Source organism: Sminthopsis crassicaudata, chromosome X, assembly GCF_048593235.1.
Source record: "Sminthopsis crassicaudata isolate SCR6 chromosome X, ASM4859323v1, whole genome shotgun sequence".
Taxonomy (NCBI): domain Eukaryota; kingdom Metazoa; phylum Chordata; class Mammalia; order Dasyuromorphia; family Dasyuridae; genus Sminthopsis; species Sminthopsis crassicaudata.
Genome location: NC_133623.1, coordinates 47,783,043 through 47,796,249, shown reverse-complemented (window position 1 = coordinate 47,796,249; position 13,207 = coordinate 47,783,043). Strand labels below are relative to the sequence as shown.

Genomic DNA, 13,207 nt, shown 5'->3' with positions numbered 1-13,207 from the left:
AGTGTTATTACTGGGCTTATATACCAAGGAAATACTAAAGAAGGGAAAGGGACCTGTATGTGCCAAAATGTTTGTGGCAGCCCTTTTTGTAGTGGCTAGAAACTGGAACCTGAATGGATGCCCATCAATTGGAGAATGGTTGGGTAAATTATGGTATATGAATGTTATGGAATACTATTGTTCTGTAGTGACTTACATGAACTGATGCTGAGTGAAACGAGCAGGACCAGGAGATCATTATATACTTCCACAACAATACTGTATGAAGATACATTCTAATTGAAGTGGATATCTTCAACATAAAGAAGATCTAATTCAATTTCAATTGATCAATGATGAACAGAAACAGCTACACCCAGAGGAGGAACAACGGGAATTGAATGTAAATTGTTTCCACTACTGTCTTTCTACCCAGGTTACTTATACTTTCTGAATCCAATTCTTACCTTGCAACAAGAAAATTGGTTTTATACACATATATTATATCTAGATTATACTGTAACACAGTTAATACGTATGGGATTGCCTGTCATCTAGGGGAGGGAGTAGAGGGAGGGAGGGGAAATTTTGGAAAAATGAATACAAGGGATAATGTTGTAAAAAAAATTACTCATGCATATGTACTGTCAAAAAAATTATAATTATAAAATTATTTTTTTAAAAAGGAATAATCTATTTATTCCTATATTCTCGAGTGTTTTTTTAGTAGGAATGGATATTGGATTTTATCAAATGCTTTTTCTGCATCTATTGAGATGATCATATAGTTTTTATTAATTTGATTATTAATATGGTCAATTATACTAATAGTTTTCCTAATATTAAACCAGCCCTGCATTCCTGGTATAAATCCTACTTGATCTTAGTGTATTATCTTGGGGATGATTTTCTGAAGTCTTTTTGCTAATATCTTATTTAAGATTTTAGCATCAATATTCATTAAGGAGATTGGTCTATAGTTTTCTTTCTCAGTTTTCAACCTACCTGGTTTAGGTATCAGTACCATGTCTGTGTCATAAAGGAGTTTGGTAGGACTCCTTCATTTCCTATTTTTTCAAATAGTTTATATAACATTGGGGCTACTTGTTCTTTATATGTTTGGTAGAATTCACATGTAAATCCATCTGGTCCTGGGGATTTTTTCTTAGGGACTTGATTAATAGCTTGTTGTATTTATTTTTCAGAAATGGGACTATTTAAGCAATTTACTTCCTCCTCTCTTAATCTGGGAAGCCTATATTTTTGGAGGAAATCATCCATTTCACTTAAGTTATCAAATTTATTGGCATAAAGTAGGGCAAAGTAACTCCTTATTATTGCTCTAATTTCCTCTTCATTGGTGGAATGTACCCCCTTTTCATTTTTAAGACTAACAATTTGATTTTCCTTTCCCTTTTCTGATCATATTTACCAAAGGTTTATCTATTTTATTGGTTTTTTCATAAAAGCAACTCTTATTTTTATTTATTAATTAAATAGGTTTTTTTTTACTTTCAATATTATTGATTTCTCCTTTTAATTTTAGAATTCCAAGTTTAATATTTGATTGGGGGGGTTAATTTTGTCTTTTTCTAGCTTTTTAAGTTGCAAGCCCAATTCATTGAACTTGTCTTTCTCTATTTTATTCAAGCAAGCCTCTAAAGATATAAAATTTCCCCTTATTATCACTTTGGCTACATCCCACAAATTTTGGTATGATGTCTCATTGTTGTCATTACCTTGAGTGAAATTATTAAGAGTGTCTATAATTTGCTGTTTCACCCAGTCATTCTTTAAGATGAGATTATTTAGTTTCCAATTACTTTTTGGTCTATTTCCCCCTAACTTCTGGTTGAATGTAGGTTTTATTGCATTGTGGTCTGAGAAGAAGGCATTTACTATTTCTGCCTTCCTACATTTAATTTTGAGATCTTTATGTCCTAATATATGGTCTATTTTTGTATAGGATCCATGAACTGCTGAGAAGAAAGTATATTCCTTTCTGTCTCCATTCAGTTTTCTCCAAATATCTATCATACCTAATTTTTCTAATGTTCTATTTACCTCTTTAATTTCTTTCTTATTTGTTTTGTGGTTTGATTTGGCTAATTCCGAGAGTGCAAGGTTGAGATCTCTTGGGGTTTTCTTTTGATCATGGGGAATTAATGGTGACCAAAGAACAAGGAGAAAACATGAAGGACCATTAGTTCTCCTGAAGGGGTAGATCAGTTTAGTCCTGGGAATGTGGGGTTCTTGGTTTGTCATATTTAATTATTGGTCACCCACAAAGCAGGGGCACAGGACCTCAGCAGGTGGTCCAATAAGAGATTCTTGTGGTCGTGAGTTTTTTGGGTAGTCATGAGGAAGTAATGGTGATTCAAGAATAAAGAGCAAAAATGAATGACCATAAGGTCTCATCAAGGGGTATATAAAGAGAGGGAGGAGGTTGTGGGGTTCTCCATTATTCATGGGGAGATAATCATGGAGAGTAGAGAGACAGGGGTTCTTAGAGTTTCTGGATGAATCATGGAGAACAGGGTCTCGGCAGGGAGTAGCTAAAGGGACTGCAAGGGCCTGGGCCTCTCGGTTAATCATGGGGAAGTAATGGGGTCCGAAGTTCAAGGAGAAAACATGACGGCTTGGTGGCGTCATAATGTTCTGATCCCTTCCGGCTCCACATTCTCTTCAACGTTAGTTTCCCAACCGGGGCCCTTAGGGTGCAGCACTGGCGGAAGTGTCTCACAGTGTGGTGGAAGCTGGGGCGGTGGCTGAAGGGGCGGCCCAGGAGCTAAGGCTCGGACTGGTTGTTGGCATTGCCATCAGTCATGTTCCCTGTCAAGCCCAGCAACCCCGCCGAGGTGGAGGAAGAACCAGCCGAGGAAGACCTGGGATTCATAAGCCGAAGCGAGGTGCGGTCTCCTGAGGGGAGCGGAGAGGCCGAGGCTGGGTCGGCCTCTTCCCCTTCTTCACTGCAGCCCAGCGACCTCTCCTCAAGCCCTTCCTGCGACTCCCGCGAACCGCGTGACTCCCAAGATTCTCGCAGGCCTTTTCTGACGGAGGCCGCAGGCCCGGTGATGGCGGAAGCCTCGGGAGTGACATCGACCTCTGGGGAGCTCGCGACCCAGGCCAAGGGTGAGCCGAGCTCTGGGGCCCCCCGGGACCCCAGCGTCCCCTCTCCTCATGACTCCCCCATGGCCCGATCCACGGCCGCTGCCATGGCAACCTGCCAACCCGCCATTTCCTTCTCCAGAAGTGTCGCTGCCGCGGCCTCCAGCTCGCGCCCCCCAAAGTCCAGGAGGGTGCAGATGACCAAGCGCCCACTGGGCAATCCACTCTTCCGTTTCCTGGGGAGCCGCAGCCAGGGCCGGGGGAATTACGTAGACCCGGCCCGAGACAAATTCCGCATGATGACCAGTTTGTACAAATCCATCCACTCCGCAGACTCGCTGTACCTCAACACCCGCACCCACGGCGCCATCTTTAACCTGGAGTACTCCCCCAATGGCTCAGTGTTGACAGCTGCTTGTGAACTGAATGAAGTCCTTCTGTTTGACCCCATATCTTCAAAGCATATAAAAACGCTTTCTGATGCTCATGAAAACTGTGTAAATAATATCAGGTTTCTGGATGATAGACTGTTTGCAACATGCTCTGATGACTCTACAGTAGCCCTTTGGGATCTGAGAAAATTAAATTCTAAAATGTGTACTTTACATGGTCATACTGGCTGGGTGAAGAACATTGACTATGACGTTAATACAAGACTCTTAGTTACGTCAGGATTCGATGGAAATGTCATCATTTGGGATACTAACCGGTGCACAGAAGACGGGTGCCCACATGAGACATTCTTTTATGTTCGTTTACTTATGAGGATGAGGTTAACGCCAGACTGTTCCAAAATGTTGATTTCAACCTCTACCGGCTATCTTCTGATTGTACATGATCTTGACTTCGCAAAATCTTTACACTTTGGAAGAGCTCCAGTTATCCCAGCATTAAGCCCTCCATCCAGTTCAAATGCGGCTACTTCTGCAAGTTCACGGGCTCCTAGAGCCTCTGGTTCTTCTCGTGGTGGGGTTTTTGGTTCATTATCTGAGCAAAATGTGTCTCAAGCAGAAACTATGTCACCTCCTAATAGTCTTGAAATTTTAATACCAAAACTTCCTATTGGAAGGCATCGTGGTTTCTGCATTACATCTTTACAAGTACACCCTAAAGGTCAGGCTGTCCTTTTACGGTGTTGCAGTAATACAGATGATCATGAGTGGACCAGCGTCCATGAATTCCAAGATAGGCCTTTAATACGACCCAGCTCATATCCTTATTCTGTAAGACTGACTCATTATATTGAGGAAGCTAACCTTGGCAGTGGGTACATCAAAGAAGTTTGTTTCAGCCCTGATGGTCGACTGATTTCTTCCCCACATGGCTGTGGGATCCACTTATTGGGACTTGACAACCAGTGCAATGAACTTTTTGACTGCTCATCCCGAAGAGCCAGGCCCCTGAAGGAAATTCATTCTCTCTACTCTCACAACGATGTGGTTCTGACAACCAAGTTTTCCCCGACACATTGCCAGATTGCCTCAGGATGCCTTAGTGGATTCCTGTCTTTGTATCAGCCAAAGTTTTAGGCAAAAATCTCATTAAAAAAAGGAATTCTTTTGGTGTTCAACTAATTACTTCTGTGTAGGTGAAATATTTTCTTTATACATTTTGTAAGTGGTTGAAGATCCTCATTCCTAGGGTCCATGAACATCCCAACAATGACATAGGGGCACTCAGTCTAACACTGAATGCTTGATACCACATCTCTAAGATAGACTGGGCATTGCCTTTCCTCCTCAGCATTCCTCTGCTCCTGCTGCGCTGTGGCACTGTTCCTCTGGTCATGTTGCACAGTAGCCCTTGAAGGACTTTTCCCTGGGTGTGACTCTTGGTAGGCACTGGGCAGGAGTTTTGGTTGGGGAAGATGGAAAGTGGCGCTACTCCTGATTAAAACCTAGAAGACTGATGTTGGCATATTGGTTGTTACAAGGGAAATTTTATCTTGCCCAGCCATTTGGCCCTTGTAGATGGCCAGTATTTCACTGTAAAGACTAGATAATGAAAAGGTTCTCATAAGTATTAGATTAGATTTTATAATGACCTTTGAAGTTTATTGAAATTGCTAATTTTCACAACATGAGGGATTTTGTTTATTGTAAAATACTAGCCAAATATTGTCATGCTTGTGTAATTAGTTTCCTTTGTGTGAACTTAAACTGCTAGTTTCCTTGCTGTGTATATTTGTTTTTATTGACAGATCTGAGAAGTGAAGAAAGAGACTTTTTCCTGTGGTGGAAAGAAAAGGTTCTGCTGCTTTAGCAGAAAACATTTATTAATGACTGATGGGAAAAGCATCATTTAGAGGCTTTTGGAATCTTTTTTGCTGCAATCTGTGTAGTGGAGTAGAAAGTGTTATACTCCCTGGGGCAGATCATTGAGTAAAAATGCCCCCTCTTACTCTGCTTTCTTCCCTTATTCCCATGGGGAAAAATGTGTGTAAGAATACTGAGATTTTTGAGAACAATTAATTTGTTTCATCAGTGTTATATTGGTTAGTTGAGAACTCCAGCACTGTTTCCAGGCTAATTGTCTAGTTTTGATATTATTTATACTTTGAGTGTATTGAATGAAATGTAGCATATAGTTAATAGGTTCCATATTTATTTGTAGAATATTTGTGAAGAGTTATATTAAAAATAGAAGTAGTAGCTGCAGCCTAGCTGTGGGCCCAGAGAACATTTCTCCCAGCTTGGCAGTAAATTTCAGAGTTACAAATATATGAATATAATTATACCAAATGAAGGCAGTTGGAAAACCTGTTGAACCAAGTGGATTCTAAGTAATTCATTCATAAAGAGAAAAGGGTATTTTTGTAACAGTATTTCAGTAATGAACATATGTGACATTTCTTAATAAGCCCTCATAACCAATCATTCAAGTGTACAAATTTGCCTTATTTTAGCCAGGAGATACCATCCCCATATTGTAGGGAAATTTCTGTCAACTCAATCATTTATTACTGATTTTTATGTAATTGGGAGATGCTTTTCTGTAGAAAAATGTTGCCAGAAGACAAAATAAAAACCACTTTTGTGCATGCAAAAAAAAAAAGAAAAAAAAAGAAAAAGAAAAGGAGCAAATATGAAGGACCATGGGGTCTTACCAAGTGTTAGATAAAGAAACTTTTGTGTTGTGTGATTGTGGGGTTCTTGGGTAGTCCTCAGGTAGCAATATTGAGCAATGAATGAGGGACCATAGGTTCTCAGCAGGAGGTAGATAAAGAGAATCCTGGGGTTGTGGAGCTCTTGGGAAATCATGGGGAAGTAATGTTGAGCCAAGAATAAGAAGAAAATATGCACGGTTATACAGTCTCATCAAGGGATAGTTAAGCAATCTCATGGGATTGTGGGTTTCTCAGTTTGTTATGGGTCAGTAATGGTCACTGGTGAACAAGGGACCACAGCGTCTCAGCAGGGAGTATGTAAAACAAGTCCTAGGGTCATGGGGTTCTTGGTTACTCATGAGGAAGTAATGGTGACCTAAGAAGAAGGAGAAAACATGAAGAATCATCGAGTCTTATTAAGGGTAGGTAAGGATATTCCTAATAATGTGGGGTTCTTGTTCTGTAATTTATAATTATTGGTCATCCATGAACAAGAGACTGTTACATTTCTTCAGGGGTTAGTTTAAAAGACCCCTGGGGTGGTAGGGTGATGGGTTAGTCATTGCAAAGTAATGGTGATTCAAGAATAAGGAGAAAACATGAAGGACCATAGAGTATCATCAAGGAGCACATAAAGAGACACATTGGGTTGCAGTGTTCTCAGTTAGTCATGGGGTGGTAATGGTCACTGATGATAAAGGGATGATAGGGTCTCAGCATGGGGTAGATAAAGAGACTCAGATTCCTGGAGTTCTTCATTAATCATGGGTAAGCAATGGTGACAGAAGACCAAACATGAGAGATCATAGCTTCTCATCATGGGGTGCATAAAAGGATACCTGTGGCTCTGCGATCCACTAGAATTTATGGGTAAGTAATGTTGAGCAAAGAACATGGATAAAATATGAGTGACCCTAGAGCCCCATCGAGGTGTAGATAGTGACATCATTGCTGGTGGGTTCTTGAGATTTTGGGTGAAGTAATGGTGAACCAAGGACAAGTGGAAATGATGAAAGATTATAGGGTGTCATCAAGGGTTAGATCAACATAACCCTGGGATTGTGGGGTTCTGTTGTCATGGGGAAGTAACAGTCACAGATGAACAATGGAACACAGCGTCTCAGCAGATGGTAGATAGTGACTTCTGGGGATTTTATTTTCTCAAGTCATGTGTAATTAATGGTGTCCCCAAAATGAGGGACCATAGGGCCTTATCAAAAGGTAGAATTATTCCTGACTTCTGGGTTTCCCTAAGAGTCATTGACAAGCAATGGAGAGCCGAGAACAAGGAAAAAACTCAGAAACCATGAGTTTTAAGTAATAAACAAAGATTTCTTGGGTTGTGAGGTTCTTGGTTAATCATGGGAAAGTAATGGTGATTGAAGAAAAAGGAGAAAACATGAAGGACCATAAGGTCTCAAGAAGGGGGAGATAGGGGATTTGGGGTTCTTGGTTTTTCCTTTCTAATTATTGGGCAACCATCAACAAGGGACCATAGGATCTTAGCAGGATGTCCATCAAGAGACTCCTGGGGTTGTAGAGTTCTCGGTTATTCAAGGGGAAGTACTGGTGATGAACAAGGGAGCTTGGGTTCTCAGCAGGTTAAGGAAAAGAACCTCCCAGGGTTTTTAGGTTTCTCTGTTGTCATGGGGAAATAATAGTGACCAATAAATGAGGGAACATAGATTCTAAGCAGGGGGTAGATAAAAAGACTCCTGGGGCTTTGGGGTTCTTGGATAGTCATGGGGAAGTAATGGTGACAAAACAATAAGGACTCCACACGAGAGAGAATTGGCTCTCATCAAGGGGTAGATAAAGTGACTCATGGGTTGGGGGTTTCTGGAATAGTCATATGCAAATAACAGTAATTTGTGTACAAAAGATCATATTCGAGCATCAAGGGGTGCTTATACAGACTTTTGTAACTATGAGTTTGACTGGAAGTCCTGGGGAAGTAATGATGACTGAAGAATATAGAGAAAACATGATGGACCCTAGGGCCACATCAAGGGTTAGGTAGTGACTGGGGGTGGTGGAAGTAATGGTGAACCAAGAAAAAGGAGAAACCATGAAAGATAATAGGGTCTCATCAATAGGCTCAGATCAACAGAGCCCTGGGGTTGTGTAGTTCTTTGTTGTCATGAGGAAGGAATGTTGACCAGTGAATGAGGAGCCATAGTTTCTCAGCAGGGGGGTAGATAAAGTATCTCCTGGAGTTGTGGGGTTCTTGGTTAATCATGGGGAGGTAATAGTGCCTGAAGAACCAAGAATAAACATGAAAGACCATAGTGTGTTATAAAGTGATAGATAAAGAGACACCTCTGTCTTTTGGGTTCATTGGGAGGCATGGGGAAGTAATGGTGACCCAAGGACATGGAGAAAACATGAGGGACCATAGGGACTCACTATATAGAAACTCCTGGGTTGGTGGGATTTTTGAGTGGATATGAGGAAGCAATGGTGACCTCTGAAAAAGGGATCATATATTATCAGCAGGGGAAAGGAAAAGAGACTTCTGGGATGTGGGGTTCTCAGTTGTCATGGGGAAACAATGGTCACACATGTACAACAGGCCACAGGATCTCAGCAGAGGGTACATAAAGAGACTTCTGGGGGTTGGGATTTCTGGATGAGTCATGAGGAAGTAATGGTGTCCCAAGAACGAGGGACCATAGGGCCTCATCAAGGGATAGACAGAATCCTGGGATTCTGGGTTTTCCTGTGAAGCATGGAGAAGTCATGTGACCCAAGAACAAGAAGGAAACCTCAGTAACCATAGGTTTTCCTTAAGTGAGAGACATTTCTGGGGTTGTGGGGTGATGGTTTAGTCATGGGGAAGTAATGGTGACTCAAGAACAAGGAGCAAACATGATGGACCATGGGGTCTCATCAATGGACATCATTGTCATTGGGATGCAGTGTTGACCAAGGTACGAGCAACTCTGTTTTCTAAACAAGAGATGGATAAAGAGACTCCTGGGGTTTGTGGTCCTTGGTTAGGCTTGGGGAAGTGATGGTGACCAAAGAACAAGGATTAAACAGGAGCAACCACTGAGTGTCATCAAAGGATAGGTAGACACAACTTGGCTTGTGGAATTTTCTAGGCATCATGGGGAAGTAATGGTGATCCAAGAAGAAAGGGAAAAATGAATGACCATAAGGTCTCATCAAGAGGTAGATAAAGAGAGGGAGGAGGTTGAGGGGTTCTTGGTAAATCATGGGGAAATAATTGTTATCAATGAATGTGAGACTCTCAGGTCTCAGCGGGGGGTAGTTAAGGAGACTCCTGGGGTTTGGGGTTTCTCCATTAGTCATGTATAAGTAATGGTGACCCACTTGTAGCTGCAGTTTGTGGGGTACTAGAGGCATGATGACAAAATAATTTTGACCAAGGAATGAGAGACCCTAGCTTCTCAGCATGGGGCAGTTAAAGTGGCGCCTGATTTTGGGGGTTCTCAGTTAATGATGAGGAAGGATTGGAGACCCAGGAAGAAGCATGAAACATGAGGGAGTACTGTATCTCATAAAGGGGAAGATAGAGAGACTGCGGGTTTTGGAGTTGTTGGTGGTCATGGGGAAGTGATATTCATGCATGAACAACAGACCACGTGGAGAGAGGAGAGAGAAGTTGGGGGGGAGACAGACAGACAGATGTAGAGTTAGAGGAATGTGGGAGTGAATGATCGGAAGGCAGACAGACAGAGAAGCAGAAGGCGGGCAGAGAGCGACAAAGAGAGGGAGAGGCAGAGAGAGAGGGGGAGAGGGAGAGTGACGGACAAGGTCAGTCTCATCAAGTGCTAGATAAGCAGACATCTCTAAGGTTTACTGGGAGTCATGGGCTTTTTTTTTTTCCCCCCCTGAGACTGGGGTTAAGTGACTTGCCCAGGGTCACACAGCTGGGAAGTGTTAAGTGTCTGAGATCAGATTTGAACTCGGGTCCTCCTGAATTCAAGGCTGGTGCTCTATCCACTGGGCCACCTAGCTGCCCACACTGGGAGTCATGGGAAACAATCCTGACTGAACAGCATCAGAAGGGACCACAGGCTTCAGCAGGGGGAAGGTAGAGACTGCTGGGTGCTGGGATTCTCGAGGTGTCATTGGGAAGTAATGGTGACCTAAGAACAAGAAGAGAATCTGAGAAAGCATCAGGTCTCATGAAGGGGTAGATGAAGATACCCCTGTGGTGTAGGGTTTCTGGAGGAGTCATGGAGAACGAACAGTGTCCCAAGAAGGAAGGCGCACAGGGTCTCATCAAGGAGTAGACAGAGACTGCTGGGTGCTGGGTTTCCCTAGGAGACATGGAGAAGGAAAGGTGACCCAAGAGGAAGAAGAAGAGACCCGAGAAAGCAGAAGGTTTCCTTAAGTGATGGGGATTTCTAGGGCTGTGGGGTCTTCCGTTACACATGGAGAAGTAATGGTCACTGATGGACAAAGGACCACAGGGTCTCGGCAGGGGGTAGCTAAAGGGACTGTGAGGGCGTGGGGCTCTCGGTTAATCATGGGGAAGTCATGGTGTCCGAAGATCAAGGAGAAAACATGACAGCTTGGTGGCGCCACGGTGTTCCGGTCCCCTCCGGCTCCACATTCTCTTCAGTTTCCCCACAGGGTGCTTAGGCTGCAGCACTGGCGGAAGTGTCTTGCAGCGGTGAAACGCGGAGTATCAGGCGGAAGTGTCTTGCAGCACTCAGCCGGAAATGTCTTGCTGCAGTAGAGCGAGAAACCTCCAGCGGAAGTGTGTTGTAGTACTTGGGCGGAAGTGTTTCTCGGTGTGGTGGAGGCTGTGGCAGGAGCTATAGGGGCGCCTGGGAGCTAAGGGTCGGACTGGTTATCAGCATCGCCATCAGTCATGTTCCCTGTCAGGCCAAGCAACCCCCTGCAGGAGTAGAGGACGAACTAGCCGAGGAAGACCTGGGATTTGTAAGCCGAAGTGAGGTGCAGTCGCCTGAGGGGAGCGGAGAGGCTGAACCTGGGTCCATCTCCTCCCCTTCCTCACTGCAGCCCAGTGACCTCTCCTCCAGCCCTTTCTGCAACCCCTCGCAGGCCTTTTCTGACGGAGGCCGCAGGCCCAGTGATGGCGGAGGCCTCGGGAGTGACATCAAGCCCTGAGGAGCTTGCAACCCAGGCCAGGGGTGAGTCGAGCTCTGGGTCTCCCGGTGACCCTAACGTCCCCTCTCCTCACGACACCCCCACGGCCCGATCCACAGCCGCCATGGCGGCCTGCCCACCCGCCTTCACTTTCTTCTCCAGAAGTGTCCCTGCCGCGGCCTCCAGCTCACACCCCCCAAAGTCCAGGAGGGTGGAGATGACCAGGCGCGCACTGGGCGCTCCGCTTTTCCGTTTGCTGGAGAGCCGCAGCCTGGGCCGGGGGAACTACTTAGATCCGGCCCAAGACAACTTCCGCATGATGACCAAGTTGTACAAATCCATTCAACCTGCGGACTCGTTGTACCTCAACACCCGCACCCACGGCGCCATCTTTAACCTGGAGTACTCCCCTAATGGCTCAGTGTTGACAATTGCTTCTGAACTGAATGAAGTCCTTCTGTTTGACCCCATATCTTCAAAGCATATAAGAACACTTTCTGATGCTCATAATGACTGTGTAAATAATATCAGGTTTCTGGATGATAAACTGTTTGCAACATGCTCTGATGACTCTACAGTAGCCCTTTGGGATCTGAGAAAATTAAACTCTAAAGTGTGCACTTTACATGGTCATACTGGCTGGGTGAAGAACATTGAATATGATGTAAATACAAGACTCTTAGTTACGTCAGGATTCGATGGCAACGTCATCATTTGGGACACGAACCTGTGCACAGAAGACGGGTGCCCACACAAGACATTCTTTCAGACCCGTTTTCTCATGCGGATGAGGTTAGTTCCGGACTCTTCCAAAATGCTGATTGCAACCTCTTCTGGCTATCTTCTGATTTTACATAATCTTGACTTGACAAAATCTTTAGAAGTTGGAAGGTATCCAATTATGAGGGCGGGAAGCACCGCATCAAGTGCTTCTGCAAGTTCACAGGCACCTAGAGCTGCTGGTTCTTCTTGTGATGGGGATTCTGGTTCATTATCTGAGCAAAATGTGTCACCTCCTAATAATCTTGAAATTTTAATACCAGAAGTTCCTGTTGGGAGGCGTCGAGGTAACTGTATTACATCTTTACAAGTACATCCTAAATGGCGGGCTGCCCTTTTACGGTGTTCCACTAATACAGATGATCAAGAGTGGAGCTGTGTCTATGAATTCCTAGAGAATCCTTCAGTACGGCCTTTCTCACCTCGTTATTCTCTAAGACTGGCTCATTATATTGAGGAAGCTAACCTTGGCAGTGGGTACATCAAAGAAGTTTGTTTCAGCCCTGATGGTCGACTGATTTCTTCCCCACATGGCTCTGGATTCCGCTTATTGGGATTTGACACCCAGTGCAATGAACTTTTTGACTGCTTACCCCAGAAAATGAGTCCTTTGAGTGAAATTCATTCTCTCTACTGTCACAACGATGTGGTTCTGGCAACCAAGTTCTCCCCCACACATTGTCAGATTGCCTCAGGATGCCTTAGTGGATTTGTGTCTTTATATCAGCCAAAGTTTTAGGCAAAAGTCTCATCAAAAAAGGAACTCTTTTGGTGTTCAACTTCTAAATTACTTCTGTGTAGGTGAAATACTTTATACATTTTGTAAGTGAAGATCCTCATTCCCAGGGTCCATGAACATCCCAACAATGACATAGGGGCACTCAGTCTAACACTGGATGCTTGATACCACATCTCTAAGACAGACTGGGCATTGCCTTTCCTCCTCAGCATTCCTCTGCTCCTGCTGCGCTGTGGCACTGTTCCTCTGGTCATGTTGCACAGTAGCCCTTGAAGGACTTTTCCCTGGGTGTGACTCTTGGTAGGCACTGGGCAGGAGTTTTGGTTGGGGAAGATGGAAAGTGGCGCTACTCCTGATTAAAACCTAGAAGACTGATGTTGGCATATTGGTTGTTACAAGGGAAATTTTAT

At 43.9% G+C, this 13,207-nt stretch overlaps 2 protein-coding genes across 2 annotated transcripts; both read left to right on the top strand.

The window, feature by feature from the left end:
* Positions 1 to 2,709: 2,709 nt before the first annotated feature.
* LOC141548297 (DDB1- and CUL4-associated factor 10-like) lies at positions 2,710 to 4,657 on the top strand. The gene has a single exon (XM_074277071.1). The coding sequence runs from the start codon at positions 2,805 to 2,807 to the stop codon at positions 4,614 to 4,616; it is 1,812 nt and encodes a 603-aa protein (XP_074133172.1). The 5' UTR covers positions 2,710 to 2,804; the 3' UTR covers positions 4,617 to 4,657.
* A 6,382-nt stretch (positions 4,658 to 11,039) lies between these two features.
* LOC141548905 (DDB1- and CUL4-associated factor 10-like) lies at positions 11,040 to 12,797 on the top strand. The gene is given in 3 exon segments (XM_074278194.1): positions 11,040 to 11,069; positions 11,072 to 11,214; positions 11,216 to 12,797. Coding segments are annotated over 3 exon segments (1,755 nt in total).
* The last annotated feature ends 410 nt before the right edge of the window (positions 12,798 to 13,207 follow it).